Source organism: Stegodyphus dumicola, chromosome 1, assembly GCF_044657685.1.
Source record: "Stegodyphus dumicola isolate Sdum_Otavi_A_Nest chromosome 1, ASM4465768v1".
Classification (NCBI taxonomy): domain Eukaryota; kingdom Metazoa; phylum Arthropoda; class Arachnida; order Araneae; family Eresidae; genus Stegodyphus; species Stegodyphus dumicola.
This window is the reverse complement of record NC_140768.1, coordinates 144,957,086-144,972,956: the sequence shown is the minus strand read 5'-3', so window position 1 is coordinate 144,972,956 and position 15,871 is coordinate 144,957,086. Positions and strand designations below refer to the sequence as shown.

The following is a 15,871-nucleotide window of genomic DNA, read 5'->3' as shown; positions in this document are numbered from 1 at the left end:
ACTCATAAATGCTTTACAAAATATGATATATGAAATGGATAATAATACAAATTCTCAGTTCCAAATTTGGGCCTCCAGATATTAGGATGGAGGATAACGTTATTCAGAATTTCATGGCTCTAGGTACCGTTGTTTTATCACAGTGCGAGAAACATTCATACATTCTGCAGATTTCTCATTTAATTTCTTTAAATAATATAGAGTGCGATAATACTTGGTGGCAACGATTTGAAAAGTGAAACGCCACAAAATGGCAAAACTAAATTAATAGCCCCTCTAGGCTAAAACTTATTTTTAAAAGTATCACACTAGTTGTAGTACAGTACTGAAAAAAATATTATAAATCTATTTTTTAGCTTTATAATAATAATAATTATAATTATTATTTTTTATTTTTATTTTACAGTAGTGTGAATTTTGCGTAATAATGAACAACATTTTTGTGTTCACAGTATTATTCGTAAGGTATTCAACTGTTAGATTTTAAAGTAAACGTGATTCTTGCTGTACATAAATCGAGTAGAAGCTTATCGGATGTCTATATTTGTATTAAAAGAAGAAGGTTTATGTGGTTGATAAACTTATTATCTTCTACATTTTTAAAGCGTACAATTACAATTTATATCTATAATTTCAGGAATAGTATAACCTTTCTTTCAGTAGAAATTGCGTTCTTGTTTTCTGAATGTGGCTCCAAATACTCTCTCAGTTCATCCCAAATTAAAATAACTATAAATTTTGGCAATCTGAAATATGCAATGAAAACATCTTTTGGCAGAGCAAAAGCATCAATATATTTTCTATAAATTTGCCACCGATTCAGAGATCTACGACCATATTCTTCGTTTAAATATGAAAAAATCAAATATCTCATTGTCTACTTAGTATGTCAACTGCACAACCCCGATTGACGACGCGGCAACATTTTTTCACGCGCTTTCAACAACTTCCATACTCAGAGAATATAGGATGTCGGGCAGACCTGTTTTTTACTAGCAGCGACATCTGGCGGCCCACAACTTGCTGTCAACTCTCGTAGCGTAGAATAACCGTCCTGTTTTAAAGGTGACCTTTGTAAGTGTAAAAGGTACCAAGAAAAGAGAATGTTCTCGCACAAGATGGATAGACTGTGTGCAGCCCATCTCAAGACTAAAAGTTAATCACTGGTGGACCATAGCGACCAATTAGATCCATTGGAGGAAACTTATTGAGACGGACTTGGCCTGCAATAGGCTGTAATGCAATTGAAGATCTAACAATTAATCTAATAATTAATACCTAAATTATTAAGTTAATATATGCTAAAATTAAACTATCCACAGAACTTGGAAATTTAATTTTTATTAATTTTTTATAAAAAAAAATTATAATTATGTACCTGATGAAATTTTGAACTTTTACAAAAAACTGCTCTGTTTATTGCACAGTGTTAATAAACAGTCTTTTAACTGCATTTTCAAGTTTGTAAACTGTTGTAAAAGCTTTTCTGATCTCTTCAAAAGTTCTTGGATCCTTTGTTGCCTTTTACAATTCAGCTGATGTTGGCACGAGTCATTTTCTTCCGTATCAATTCACTGTCAGTTTCAGTTTCTGCAGTGTTTTCACATGCTATCTCAATATTATCATTGACTGCATCTAAAAACGAATCTTCATAATTTCCCTCACTGATGTCCAAAATATTAGAAATAGTTTGCAATTTCTCTGTGGCTTCTTCTAATTAAAAACTATATTTTCTAAAGTACTTTCTAACCGTGTTTTGGGAGATTGCTTCCAGTGCACCGACTATAATAATATGCATAACCTGTAGCAAGGCTATCAACTTAGTTACCACCTTCGAAGTGCTTACATTTTCACAAGCTTCAATTCAGTTTATCTTTTTTCGAATGACACCTTTTCTGTAATTCCATTTGAAAGCTTTGATAATAGCTTGATCTAATGATTGAATGACATAAGTCATATTTGAAGGAAGACATTAATTTAATGTTTTTTTAGAATCATATCAAAAAAAGTTGCAGCACAGTCATCTAACAAAAAAGTTTTTTTTTTTTTTTTTTTTTAATTTTCACTTCTTTGTTCCTTTTCTAAAGGAAATAAGTTAAAATACTACTAGTCATCCATGAGGTCTTGCTATTATAGTAAGTTAAATTCTTGACACCTTTTTATTCTTTTCAATAACGATTGATGTCTTTTTAATTGTTGTATCTCATTCATTTAATTTCTTAAAAGCAGCTGCTGTTTCGCATTTAAACATTAACATGTGCTCCGGTAATGCTCTGTAACACAGACCAGTTTCATCTGTGTTATAAATTTCATGTGGCTTGTATTCTTTTAGAAGCCCAGGTAAAATGTCTTATCTATTTCTCAGCCGAATGATTATCTGCACCTTGTTTCTCACCACTAGTTTCTGATAATTAATTTTATTTTTCTCTTTCCATTTTGTGAGCCATCCATCAGTTGGCACAGAATTTTCTGCTAACAGTTCAGTCAATGTCACAGCTTTTGTGGTCAAAAGAACTCTAGAAACTGGTACAATTTTTAGTCTTATAGAATGAAAAAAATTTAGAAAGCAGTTTCAGTGTCTCTCGATTTTTAATGCTTTTTGTGCTTCGTTGAGACATTTGCATTTTTACTAGCTCTTTATCAATTTTATTTTTTTTTAAAGTAAATTACACAATGCTGGTTGCAAAATCCTCATTTTAAAAGCTGCTTCTTTTTGGCTGCATTTACCAAACATATCATAATGTTTCAGTAATTTATCCTCTTTTTTCAGGCTTAAATCATATCACTTAGGTATTTTTGACATGTTACAAGTCACGTACACAGCATATGAAAAATGTTTCTTCCAGTAATTTATTAAATCCAAAATTTCCATTTCTTGCCAGCAGGAAGATAGCATCTTTGTCAAGTTGACCTGTCACTTCATGGTTATTATAGGTGTAATCAATGCTTTCTTTTCTTTTTTCTTTTGTCATCCTACAATGACCACTCCTGTTTTTCAATCAAAGACTGATAATATATGATAATGCAAGAAAGCATCGCATGTTTTCTGAGAACGCCCTACAAATTTAATGTTTATTCCCTATCAGCTGGTGTTCGACAAAGGAACCAGTTTTCACTTAAGCATTACCTATGTTTTAATTTTGGGAAACATTCATTTATAACCAAAGAACTTGTTTCCAATGCCTTTAGAGGACTGCTTTTGTTAATCATAAGGTAAAAGTATTCTGCCACTCTCAGCTTTTGTTCGGACAAAGAGATTTACAAACAATGGCTGACAGGACCTATGGAAGTGTACCCAACATCCTAGGGGCCCCTTTTTCTAATTTCACTGGCCGAAACTTCTGCTAAACCCATTTTATTGGGGCACTAAATAACTGAAAGCTAAATGAATGAACTACAGACAGCTTTTATCAACCACAAATAGTTTATTTTGGATCTTAATAAACATACTTTCGCCAGTTCGAGTTTTATAAGTGGCAGAGATGAGTTTAATAAATGACAGTTTTTCTACTGACAAGTATACACTCTTTTTGGTTCCTGAAAATTTTAACTAAGTAGTTGAGTTTATTAACCAGTGAATTTAATAATTGGCAGGCACTGTACTTTCTATGGGGGGGAAGGGGATAAGAGGGAAAATTCAAGAAATAAAAATGTTCCATTTTTAAACTACTCACACAAACCATTTTCAAACTACTCAACAAGCATTCATTAAGCTTAATTTCAATACTACAGCATAAACTGAATTATTTGTAGCAGCAACACAGCAACTAACAAGATGGAGTGGAGAGGGAACTATAATAAGTATTGCCGAATGTGGGGGGAAAAGAATTCAAATAAGCCATATTGTATTATAACTTATGATTGCTTTGTCACCAAAATTAAAATAACTGGCTAAAACATTTAATGATGAATAAAGAATTGATGAGTCAAAACAAAATTAATAGAATTCCCTCCCCCCTTAAAATCTACCCAAGAACTTCAATTAACAAACATCATTAAAATACACATAAAACCCAGGTAGAGCATGTTCTTTAATGATATGTTCTGAGTTTTAGTACGCAGTACCTGAAATAGCATGGAATAGTTCCAGATTTTGCAAATAATATATCATACAAAATCAGAAGCCTTCAGTATACTCATACTTAACACATATTGCAGAATATTATAAAGAAATACAGGTAAACACATAAGAGCTACCAAGCAGCTTTAATTACAAATAGCTTTAAAATACACATAACACTCAGATACAGCATGTTTTTGAATGACGTTTTGATTTTACTTATACAGTACTTGAAATAACACAGAACATCAGAAACCTTCAGACTATGTATAATATAAAATAATAGTTGTTACAGAATGTTATAAAGGCATACAGAGATAATGATTTTTTAAAGAATTAATACTGTTATGCAGATGAACAATGCACTTTTACAACACAGGATATAAGCAACTCCTGTTGACCAGTTACTTTAGCCATGATTTTTATTCAGAGAACAAAAAGTATAAATTGAAAAACAATAATTCTTGAAAAATTTTAAAAAAGAAAGAAAACTTACCTTTATAATCATGAGCTGGATAAAGTAAATAATCCTCTGGCAAACTAAAAATTTCTTTGTGAATGGAATCATAAAGTTTAGAAGAATCACCTGAGGAATTAAAAAAAGGAAATGCATAATTATAATACAATAAAGTCTAAAAAATACTTAAAATAAAAGAATAATAATGCTCTAGAAAAAGAGTAACTGAAATTTAAAAGCAATCTTAATAAAATAATTTTTTTCCTCAAATTCAGTATGCAAACAAATGATAAAAATTGAAGAAACTGCATTTTGACAGTGAAACCTCTTACTATGACCATTTCTGAAAGTGACCAGTATTTTATGGGACACAAATAAGGATATATGTTAACATCACCTTCCTTAAGACAATTCCAAAAGATTGAGGTGCAATCACCTCAACCAAAGACCTAAATCCTCTAGAACCATTTAAGGAGGTTTTGCTGTTTTCTTTCAATACTTTTTCCTAAAAATTTTTAAACAAATTTAGAAGAAAAATATTATTAAGCTTTCATATATATTTTTATAGAACTTACATTTTTATAATACATACTTTTGCAATGTATAATTTACATTTCCAAAATGAAACAAGCAAATAATCTTACGAAAAAATATCTAATCTAATTATTCTAATCATACCACCAATATTTTTACTATTACAAATTAAAGCAATAGTTAAGTGTATAAAAAGAAGTACAGACAGCAAATTAAGATGCCAAAATGTAAAGGAAGCATTTTAAGTGAATTTTGTTAATTTCAAGACTACTTCCTTCAATTTTTACTTAAAAATGAGGATTACTTTAAATATTAAGCCTAACAACAACCTGAAAATGAACCACTTTATCATGAGTGAGAATGTAAATAAAATTTTAAATAATACTTGTATTATAGAGCAATTTGTTACAGCATTTTTTTAAACAGGGTTCATAGCCACATTTTACTTAAAAAAACAAGCACCTATAAGCACTTTCCAAGTACATTTTAAGAAAAAATAAGCACCTGTCTAATTATATTATACACAACTGCATAACCTTAACAGAAAAATTAGACTTTTAATTTAAAATATGAGAAATTCAGTATTTATTAAGGGAGAATGAGCCTTACTCAACCATGGAAAACAATTACATTCTTTTTTTTAAATTTTAAACAACAATTCAATTTACAGAACTAGTTTACAATGAGAGAAAAAAAAAAAAAAACTATGTAGAACTAACTTATATTACAAGATTTATTGATGAAATTTCAGTTCAAAACAGAGAAAATAAATAATAATAATAATAAGCCATATTTAATGTATTTGCTTGGCACCTAAAAATAAATACAATTTATTTTTCCACTCGTATTAATATTTAAATAATTTAACTTTAATCAAAATTCTGAACATTTTCTAAATTTTCATTGTATAACAGTTTTTCCTTAACAGATATTGCAAGCAAAGTAATTTAAGTAAAAATAAGAAAAAGGGGAACTTTTCTGAAATCAGAAGACGGGAAATTGCTTCATGCAGTCATCCTCTAACAGTAAAAGCTTAACTAACCAGTATATTCAGAAATTGCCGAATATCTGAAAATTCTGGATAGTCGAGCATAACTGCTAAAAGGAGAAGGGGGTAGATTGTAGCTTTTCTTTAGATTTTTTTTCAGGTAAAATTTGCTTTAGACATTTGGATATGTGCATCATATAAAAAATAGCCTAATGGAACTGAAAAATAATGTGCTTAGCAAGCATAGTAAAACTCTTATCTCTGCGGAATATTGCACACGTTATTGTGCAATACGTGCACTTTAATTCTTCCGCATGGTGATATTTTGCAATCGGAATTAACAGCTACCGGTATAAGGAGAATAAATAACTAAATAAAATAAAACACCCCTTTGCTTCGTCCGGTTTCAATATTCAAGATTTTGAGGAGAAGGGGAGAACCACAAACTTTCGTAGTACATAACGCACTGGCCAAAAAAAATGTTATTTTGACTATTCGATTACTTTCACTTTATGTCATTGCAAATATTATTCCTCAGAAAACAAATCTGTGTTAAAACACACTTACCCATTTTTGAAGTTTATCTATACTTCAGCAGTTACTGCAAATATATAATTATAAATATTCATACATATGCTCATAATATAAGCATACCGATCATAATAAACGCAAATATGAACTGACCATGAGGAACCAGAATGTAAATTATTAAAATCTTGATAGAAATTCAAATGTATGTTATATTGGGTGGGAGAAAAAGAATACAGAATGCATTGGAATTTTCTACCTCTTTCGCAATTCTTTGACCAATAGAACGACATACACCTCATGTTCCATATGAGGAAGAAAAGTTGTTTATTTAGTTTTGGCTTTGGTACGGAGAAAAATGTGCGTTCGTTAAAAAAAAAAGGCACTAAAAGCAAAAAAATAAGCACTTATAAGGGCTTTTATATTTTATTTTCAAATATAAGGACTTATAAGCACTTGTGAGGACCTCTACGAACCCTGTTAAATGTAATGCAAATTATTAACATGCAACATTTAACACTAAACCAATAAATTTTAAGAAATTATTAGGAAATAAACTGACACATATGTAAAAATACAGATTTTTTTAAAAATGACTGTCAGAAAATGTCAAAAACGAGACAAAACAGCATGTGCGCTTTCAAAATCAAATGCCTTTTACAGCCAAGGTAAAAATTAAGAATAATTATTTTTCAGCATGTGTACACCACGACATACTTGCACGGAATATTAAATATACAAATTTTTCTTGCATTTCGTTTAAACATATTGAATTGAATTAAATATACTTCGTCAATAGCACATAAACCACAATAGAATAAATGCACTCTTTAAAATTCACTATATTTGTTTACCATAGTGACACTCTGGCACTGGGTTCAACAGCGTTACATTTTGTTCATATTATAACTCAGAATGCATATAAATTTATATCATTTGAAGAATTATCTAATCGTTGCCACATGTTCTACTCAAATACTATAATAAATCTAAAATGATATATAAAAGAAATTAAACAAAAAAGAAACAGTTTTTCACAGACAATTCAGTATTTCACATTCAGTTAATTCAGTTCTCACTTCCTGACAAGGCAAAAATACATAAAAGCTCAAAATATCTATATTAAAAATTACAAAATAAATCTTAAACACTTATTTCCTCGAATAAATTCTAGAATGGATTAAACATGATTTAATCCGTAATAATAAAAGGCATTATCTTTGTTGTTGCGACATTAGTTTCTCTAGATTGGCAACAAATCCACTATTTTGTTTAAATGTAAACAAACATCCACAATCACAAAATTAATTAGGCTTAGCTACACTTAAACAACTTTTAAATTGTTGATAACTCTGAAAATATTGCATGCATATTTACTAAAGGCAACAACATAATTCAATCATTTTTAAAGCAAAAAATGCACAACTTACAAACATATATGAGTAAAGAAACTGAGATCACTGAGCCAGGTAACAGAGTGGATATATATACATATAGTTATATATGTTTGGTGTGGCTGATTGCAACCAAAATACAAGGTGCACATCCGCATGTTATAGCAGTCCTATATACAAAATTTTAACATTCTGAGGCTACTCGTTTTTGAGTTATGCGAGATACATATGTACGCACAGACGCCATGAAAAATTCTCTTCAGAATCGATTTTAAATCAGTTTTATAATTTTTTAGGTGGAAAAGAGTCTTTTATTCTGTCCTTACACACAGATGTCGTGCAAAAACATCGGTAAATTGCATTTGATAGCTGTCAAAATGGATAATTTCGTTGAAATATGATGCCTGAAAATTTTCGCGATTACAATACTTCCTTTTTACTTCATACAAGGAAGTAAAAAAAAAAAAAAAAAACTGTGCTTACAGCTTTTAAACAGTAACTCTGTACCAAACTTTTGAAAGAAATCATAGCTATACAGTCAAAAGTCGTTAATCCGGACTCGTCGGGACTTCGGCGATTCCGGATTATCGATTTTTCCGGATTATGGATTATCAGTTTAAATCTCGTAAGATGGCATGCAGAAAATCTAAAATTAAAAATATGAAACCGTAATTTATGAAATAAAGAACAATTATGATCTAAAGGGTATCAAAATTTGCAAAAAGAAAAAGCTTAATATTTATTTGTTTACTTTATTAAACATTTCTTTCAATGTAAGTTGTTTAAGTTTTGCTTCGTTTCATGTGATAATACTTTCTCTTTAATTCTATTAAACAGACATAATTTCTTGTTAAGTTACAAAGTTCCGCTGTTCAAGTCCTATAATTGCTGTGTCGAGAACACCGACTAATTTGTCAATCGAAATTTTTTCGTTTTCACTAACCTCTGTCACTTTCTTCGCTTAAGCGAATTATAAGGACGAGGATTGTTTTAAATCATATCAAAGACGGAGCACATCGAGATGAAATACTAATTTGGTAAGGAATTATAAGCCAAATAAAATAAAAGCATCTGCCCTGAAGATAAGGATAGTGCTGACAGATCAACTTCCAATTCATTACGGCGTTCCCCCCGCCGAGCAGCGTGAAATTGATAAACAGATTTCGGATTTCAAAACATACTTTCGCTTTAGATCCTTTACATATTAACAAATATATATCGGAAATTCTATTTGATATAATCGAAAGTTTAAGCTTACTTTTATAAAATTGCTCTTACAGTCTGCAAAAAATAATAAGCCGGATCCAATTCGAAAATTAAGGAACAACGCAATCATCTACATTAACTGAAATAGATAATTAGATAATTTTAGCTTATATGTCCATTATACATAAAACGCGCACGCGAAAACGTATTCTGCACTTGCGCACACTCATATGCGCAGTCGTAAAAGGTCTTACGCGCACGCGTAAACACCTATGCGCACGTGTCAACGCGGCGCATGCGCAGAAGGTTTTTAGTTTTGAGGTCCGGATTATAGATCATTCCGAATTATGGGTGTCCGAATTAACGACTTTTGACTGTATTAGGTTAAGGAACTTTGAAACAACTTGCATTTAAGCCCCTCTGCATTATGATCCGAGCATAAGATTTTTTGTCACTTGGTAGGTTATAGTTTTATCAGGATCTGTGTTCCTCCTTACTTTCTTTGGAAACATTAACTGTCCTGACTCGGAACAGGGAGCTTACTAAAGCTATGTTCAATAAATTGTGAAGTAGACAATACACATAGGAAGGGTATACGAAACTCTATTTTTCTATCTTTACAATGATTTCCGGAACTTCGGAATACAGAGACCAACCACTTGTGGTCTGAACGTAAGAATATAAAAATATTAACTAAACTCTAACTAAACTAACTTTGGATTAATAAACAAGTGCCTAACTCCAAGATTGGCCGTGAATTAACAAAAAGCCGTATGTAGTACAGAGAGCTGATAAAACTACGATACGTTTAAAATTATCAAGAGGATTAAACCTCTGGCCTTGAAGGCAACCAGCAACCGAGTAAAACTACTATGGCAAGCGGCCTGCTTCTAATAACTCCTTCCTCTCTCTTGCTTGGCAAAAAGCCACAACTTAAGTACTTGGCGTTAGCAAGACAAATTTGCATAAATAAGTTAAAAGCTTTTAATTCTGGCCGGAAGTAGAAAATAAGAAGTGATAGTAAAGATTTAAAATAAAATAAACGTTAGTAAAACTTAGGATCCTTACAGTTTTAAATATTTTGCTGTCTCCCTTTTCTTTAATGGTGTAAATATCATTTTAATAAATGGAAGTTTATGAAAATTGAGCCTAAAATGAGTAATCATACAAATTTAACTAATAAATGTTGTTTAAATACAGATCATCAATCATGGGCAGATTTAAAAAGCCATGCCACTCTGAGAATTAAAGGGGTAAAAAAAATCTTTTTAGTTTCAGAGCATTTCAAATAGAAAACTTGAAACTGTACATAATTTTTTCAACTTTTATGAAATTTAGTACAATTAATTTATACTAGAAAAGCAGACTATAAATGCAGATTACTACTGAATATCATAAGCTACCTAAAAGATCATGTATGATATGTCCAGCCACAGTTGTTGAAAGAAAGCAGTTGAATAACACATCAGTGCACATAACAGTAACTAATCATTAATTATTAGCCTATAATTTAACCATTGTGCTCGAATATCTTTCCCATTAACTTGATTTAGGCTCCAGGGACTTTTTATTGCATTTAAATATCAAAATGGAGTTGCAGAGGCATCATTTTATAAATGTGAAAAATGCCAATCAAAACTACTTATCAGTTCAAGGACCCCTTAGAAACAGACCTGAATAATAATGAAATTTTTCATTTACTTTTTGGGCCCACCAGCGGCCGAGCGGTAGAGTCGCTGAACAGTGGTAGTTCGGTCCGAGGTTCGAATCCCGCGAACGGGCTGGCTGCATGGGCGTTTTCGTGGTTTTCCCCATGTGTAACGTGTATACGAGCCAGTTTCCCTTAGAAAGTCCTCCACGAAAGGCATCCCTCCCCTTAGGCAGATAGCCCTAGTGTGCTTTGCCATAATTAAATACACCAACACCATTTACTTTTTGTGTGAACTTTGTGAACAGATGATATATGAGTTATTAAACGAAGCAGATTGTCTTTAAGACAACAATCTATGATTCTAGATGATTATGGTTTTCTGGGCAGACAGCTGTTTTTCTGGGCAGACAGCCTTCTTATAAAAGATGATTAATAATGGTGATTATTGATTAACATGAATTTACCTTAATCAAGGCTCTTGGTATTTTTAAAGGAAAATACACTACAGAAAGGGGTAATTTATTAATACCATTACATAGGATGGCTCATGGAAAAGTAGCCCACTTCAGGATATACAGAGAGTGTTCACACTTTTTTGTAACAATTTTGATTTTTTCCATGAATTTAAATATTAATTTTTAAATACAAACATGACTCGCATACAATTGGAATAAGGTTTAATTATCGTCTGCAGTATTAAAAATATTCTTTTCTTCAAAATGTTGCTGAAAAATGAATTGAAGGCTATATTTTTGCGCTGTCCAAAGAGAAATACTATTCAATTATTAAAAAAAGATGTGAAAAGCATGGTTTTAATATTTGCACATGTAAAATAAGTAACATAATTAATATGAAAGGAAAGAAATGTCAAAGTTTACATCTGATTATGAAAAGGACAAAAAATGCAAACTTGACAAAGGTACGTACAGCACTTAGTAAATCTAAAGTAATGTTTTAAAGGAAAATCTAGCCCGCTCCAAAGAGCTACAGCAAAGTTTTTAAATATTTATGTAGGAACTGTGAATAAAATTATAAAATCTAATTTAAAACTAACCAAAACCAAATAACAACAACAACAAATGATGTTCATCGCCTAATGCCAAAACATGTTTCTCAGCGTAAGTTATGTGCAGATTGCTCTATGAAAATTATTTGGCAGGTGAAAATGGAAATATATAATTACAGTTTATGAGGCTTGGATATACTTATTTGATTATCTGATTGCAATAGAAAAAGATTGATTTACTACTGAAAAAGAGGAGAAAAAAATATGTTGGTTCAGAGGAACCAAGGAAAGTTTTTCTTAAGGTTTTATGGTTATCACTGGATTCCCTTGTTATGAAAAACTTAAAATAAGAAAGTAGAAAAAAGTGTCAAAATTAATTCGGATTAGTATCAGAAATATGCTTTAAAACCCATTTTTAGAGAAGAAATTATATTTCTTTATCTAAACAATCTTTACTCTTAAGATACAATAACATGCCGAACAAATATTAATTTAGAAGTCAAACAATAAAAATCAGCAAACTGTGAAAATTTGAAAATATAATGCTGATTTTTGTTGCTTGACTCCTAAATTAATCTTTACTGTGTTAAGTTTCATCAGGATAAGGCTCCAAGCCATACCTCTAAATCTACTGCTCTATTTTTTGAAAAAATGAGTAAATCAAACAGGAATTGAAGCTATTCCCTTTAAAAGCATCCCACCGAAGTCCTCTGATGTGTTTCCTATAGATTACTGAGCATCTGAACTTTTAAAACTAGCTCTTTATTAGCAAAAACCCAAAACATTGGATGGATTCTGGAAGAATGGGAAGGAAAAGTGGAATAAAAATCAACCTTGATGTTTTAAGGACTTTTATCTTAGAAATCAAGATGTAATATGATAATTCAAAAAACAAAAAAGGCCTATGAAATCGAATATATTTGAAAAAAAAAAGGGGGGGGGGAAGAAATACGAAAAAAAATTAAGATTTGTTTATATACAAATCTTTGCAAAATCATTACAAAAATGTGCGAACACCCTTTGTAAGATAATATAGACACCATCTTTATCACACTATGTGCACAGTGCACAGAAGGAACAGAAATGCAAAATAAAGATGGGAGATTGCTTTATTTGACAACATTAAGTTAATGAATAGATGGACAATAAGCAGACAGACAGCATGAGGTTATGGGTTTCTTCAACAAGTGTGGCACAAGTACTGAAAATAAGCTACTTTTCATGGGCAACCATGTATTAATAAAATCATTAATTAAAACATAAGTTTAAAATAAAGTAAAGAATAAACTTTTAAATTTTTTGAAATATTCACAATTCACAGATGAGAAATCTGTGGAAAATTAAAATACATTACAAAGAGTTACAATATAAATCTTACTTAGTAACTTTAGTAATTTCTGATTATCTGCATCGACTGAAAAGTCAAGAAAAATATTCGTGAGGCAACATATGTTGTCAAAATAGTTGTGTGGCTAGCCACACAACTATGTTATTAAAATGTATTTATGTGGCACCCTAGATATGCATGTATCATGACTTCCCCCCCCCTCATTTCGTACTTTTGAAATTCAATTACCATTTTTCTGAGTAGTGTTTCTTTTCAGACAGAGTATATTTTTTCCATTCTAAGGAATCGTAATGGGAGTACTGAGTATGCTGGCTGACGAAAAAGAAAGGAAGCATTGCATTTCTCCAGAAATATCTTATAATACAGAATACAAAACTTCTCAATTTGTGAACTTATACTTCTTAAGCAATCAAATTTTATGGAAATACAAAGAGAAATATTGCAAGCAAAGTGTTAGAAAGATCAGAATTTGGTTGGAAGATAAATATACCATGTTTATAACCCCCCCCCCTTTTTTTTTTTTTTTATTTTTTAGCAAAGCAGGTTGCATGGTGAGAAAAATTACACACAGATTTCTTGGAAAAGGTAAATGATTTATTATCGATTTTTCTTTTTAAATTTGATTGACTAATTGCTCTTTTATGGGATTATTGGTGTGCTGCCAATTTGAAAATGGCTCTTGCTTTTACACATTACTTTGTCAAAAAATTAATTGCCAACAAGTTCACAACTGCTATCCGAAATCGCCAAGGAATTTCCTGCTTTTCAGTAGGTGTGAAGATTATCAGAAAGTACCAACTCTTAACACTTATGTATTAACACAATTATCTTAAAAATCACCAAATTTTTGGAATGTGCCAAACTCAAGCAACCATGTGCATAATCATTCTTCAAGCAATCACAATCATAACAGACCTTCATTGAAACATGATCCTATTTGCCCTACCCTTTTTATTCATTTCCAAGTTCAATGTCTTTTATAGACCAATTGTGATTTTTGGGGGGTATGAATCTTAGAATATTCACATGTGGAATTTGCCAGCAGTGCAAAATGCTACAGTAAAAATCCTGCACGAATACAATATTTTGCCATAAAATAATTTAAGAAAACAATGATGAAATGTGTTTAGTAGGTATGTAGTACAAAATTTGCAGGTTGTGCACAATAACAAGTTTGCTTGTTATTGTGCACAACCTGATGTTTTTTTAAGCAAAAACAGATTACTGTGTACATTAGAAGAACAGCATAAAAAAATTACAAAAGGATGTGGAAAAAATATTTAAAGTATCATACAATTTTTATTTTAAATTTCTAAATTCTGTTTTCTTTTGATTAGTTAATAGTGTTTACTGGCTTATTGAAAGCTTTTATTTTTTTTAAAGCTGCAAAATATGCTGACTTGCATGTAAAAAGTAACTTTTACCTTTTCATCTGAAAAAATTACCAAACTGCACCAAGTGGTTGCATTAATATGCAAGTGCATAACTTTTGGTTAAAAAGAAACATTATAAGAAATACTGCCATTTATTTTGCCAGTGTAAATTTTCTGAAGAATATAACTTCATTTGCTTACATTCAAGACAGGGTGGATTACATGGTCACAGGTTATCAGAATTCTATTATAATTAAATTTTATTTTAAATACAAAATTAATTTTCTTCTCTATCCATCTAACCAAAGGAATTAAGATATTACTGAAGATAAAGTATCATCCTTAATTCAAAATGAAGCTAAATTTCTTCCTCAAATATTTTTAACTTAAATACTTTAAAAACAAAAAAATCAAAATAAAGGTTACCCTGCTGAAAATCTGTTCTGCCACAGCCTCTGTAAAGTAAGGCATCCCCTGTAAATGCCATCTTTGCTTCGTGACAAACATAAGTTACACAACCTGAAAATCGGGCACAAAAAAATTTTCAAATCTTTCATAATAGATATTCCAGTTTTTATATAATAAAATAATGATGTGATTTAACAGCTAAACATAAAAAATTTATATAAATAACTACTGATAAAAAATTATATGTAGAAACTGTTAAGAATTCTAATTTCACATTAAATACTCAAAATCAAGTGAACTCCCTCTTACAGCATCAGAGTGATAAAAGTCATGAAATTCACTATTATGTGGAAAGGTGTATGGTACATACATGTTTTATAATTTATGAAATGGCAATACCTGTCAATGGTAAATTCTTGATTCTTTTTCTTCTTGTTGGCAGTTTCCATGTTAAGTAAAAACTCAAAATGTTAAAAAAGGCAATAAAATAGATAAAAGGTTTTATGCTGAAGGGTATATAATAACAATTATTATCCAAATGGGGAATGCTAGTTTCTGAAACAATACCTAGAGCTAAAAGGTACATGAGAAGAAGAGTGCACTGAACGGCTAATTAACTGAGGTAATAACAGGCATGATGCTGCTCAAAGCTTCCAGTGTTCAAACCCACTGTTTAGCTCAAGGCAGTTAAAAAAAAAAACTTAAGACAAATAATTCATAATCACAGTTAATAGAAAAATACCATTATCAATTTACCTATAATTTCAAGTAATTTAACATCTTCCAAGTACATTCCTTTGTTTGCATATATTAAATCAGTATTATAAACTAACACATTGTAAATAATGGAAGAATAACATTCATTAAAAATGAATAAGCCAAGTTATAAATGACATGGGTGATTCAGTCATGTGAGGC

General features: G+C 30.7%; 1 protein-coding gene across 2 annotated transcripts in view; it reads right to left on the bottom strand.

Moving 5' to 3' along the window:
* LOC118181054 (uncharacterized) overlaps positions 1–15,871 on the bottom strand; it is a 47,313-nt gene that overhangs the window by 11,815 nt on the left and 19,627 nt on the right. For both annotated transcript variants that reach the window (XM_035350135.2, XM_035350136.2), the window contains exons 4-5: positions 14,972–15,064; positions 4,557–4,646 (exon numbers count right to left, since the gene is read on the bottom strand). In XM_035350135.2, coding sequence (XP_035206026.2) covers positions 4,557–4,646; positions 14,972–15,064 — 183 coding nt within the window. The remainder of the gene's footprint in view (positions 1–4,556; positions 4,647–14,971; positions 15,065–15,871) is intronic.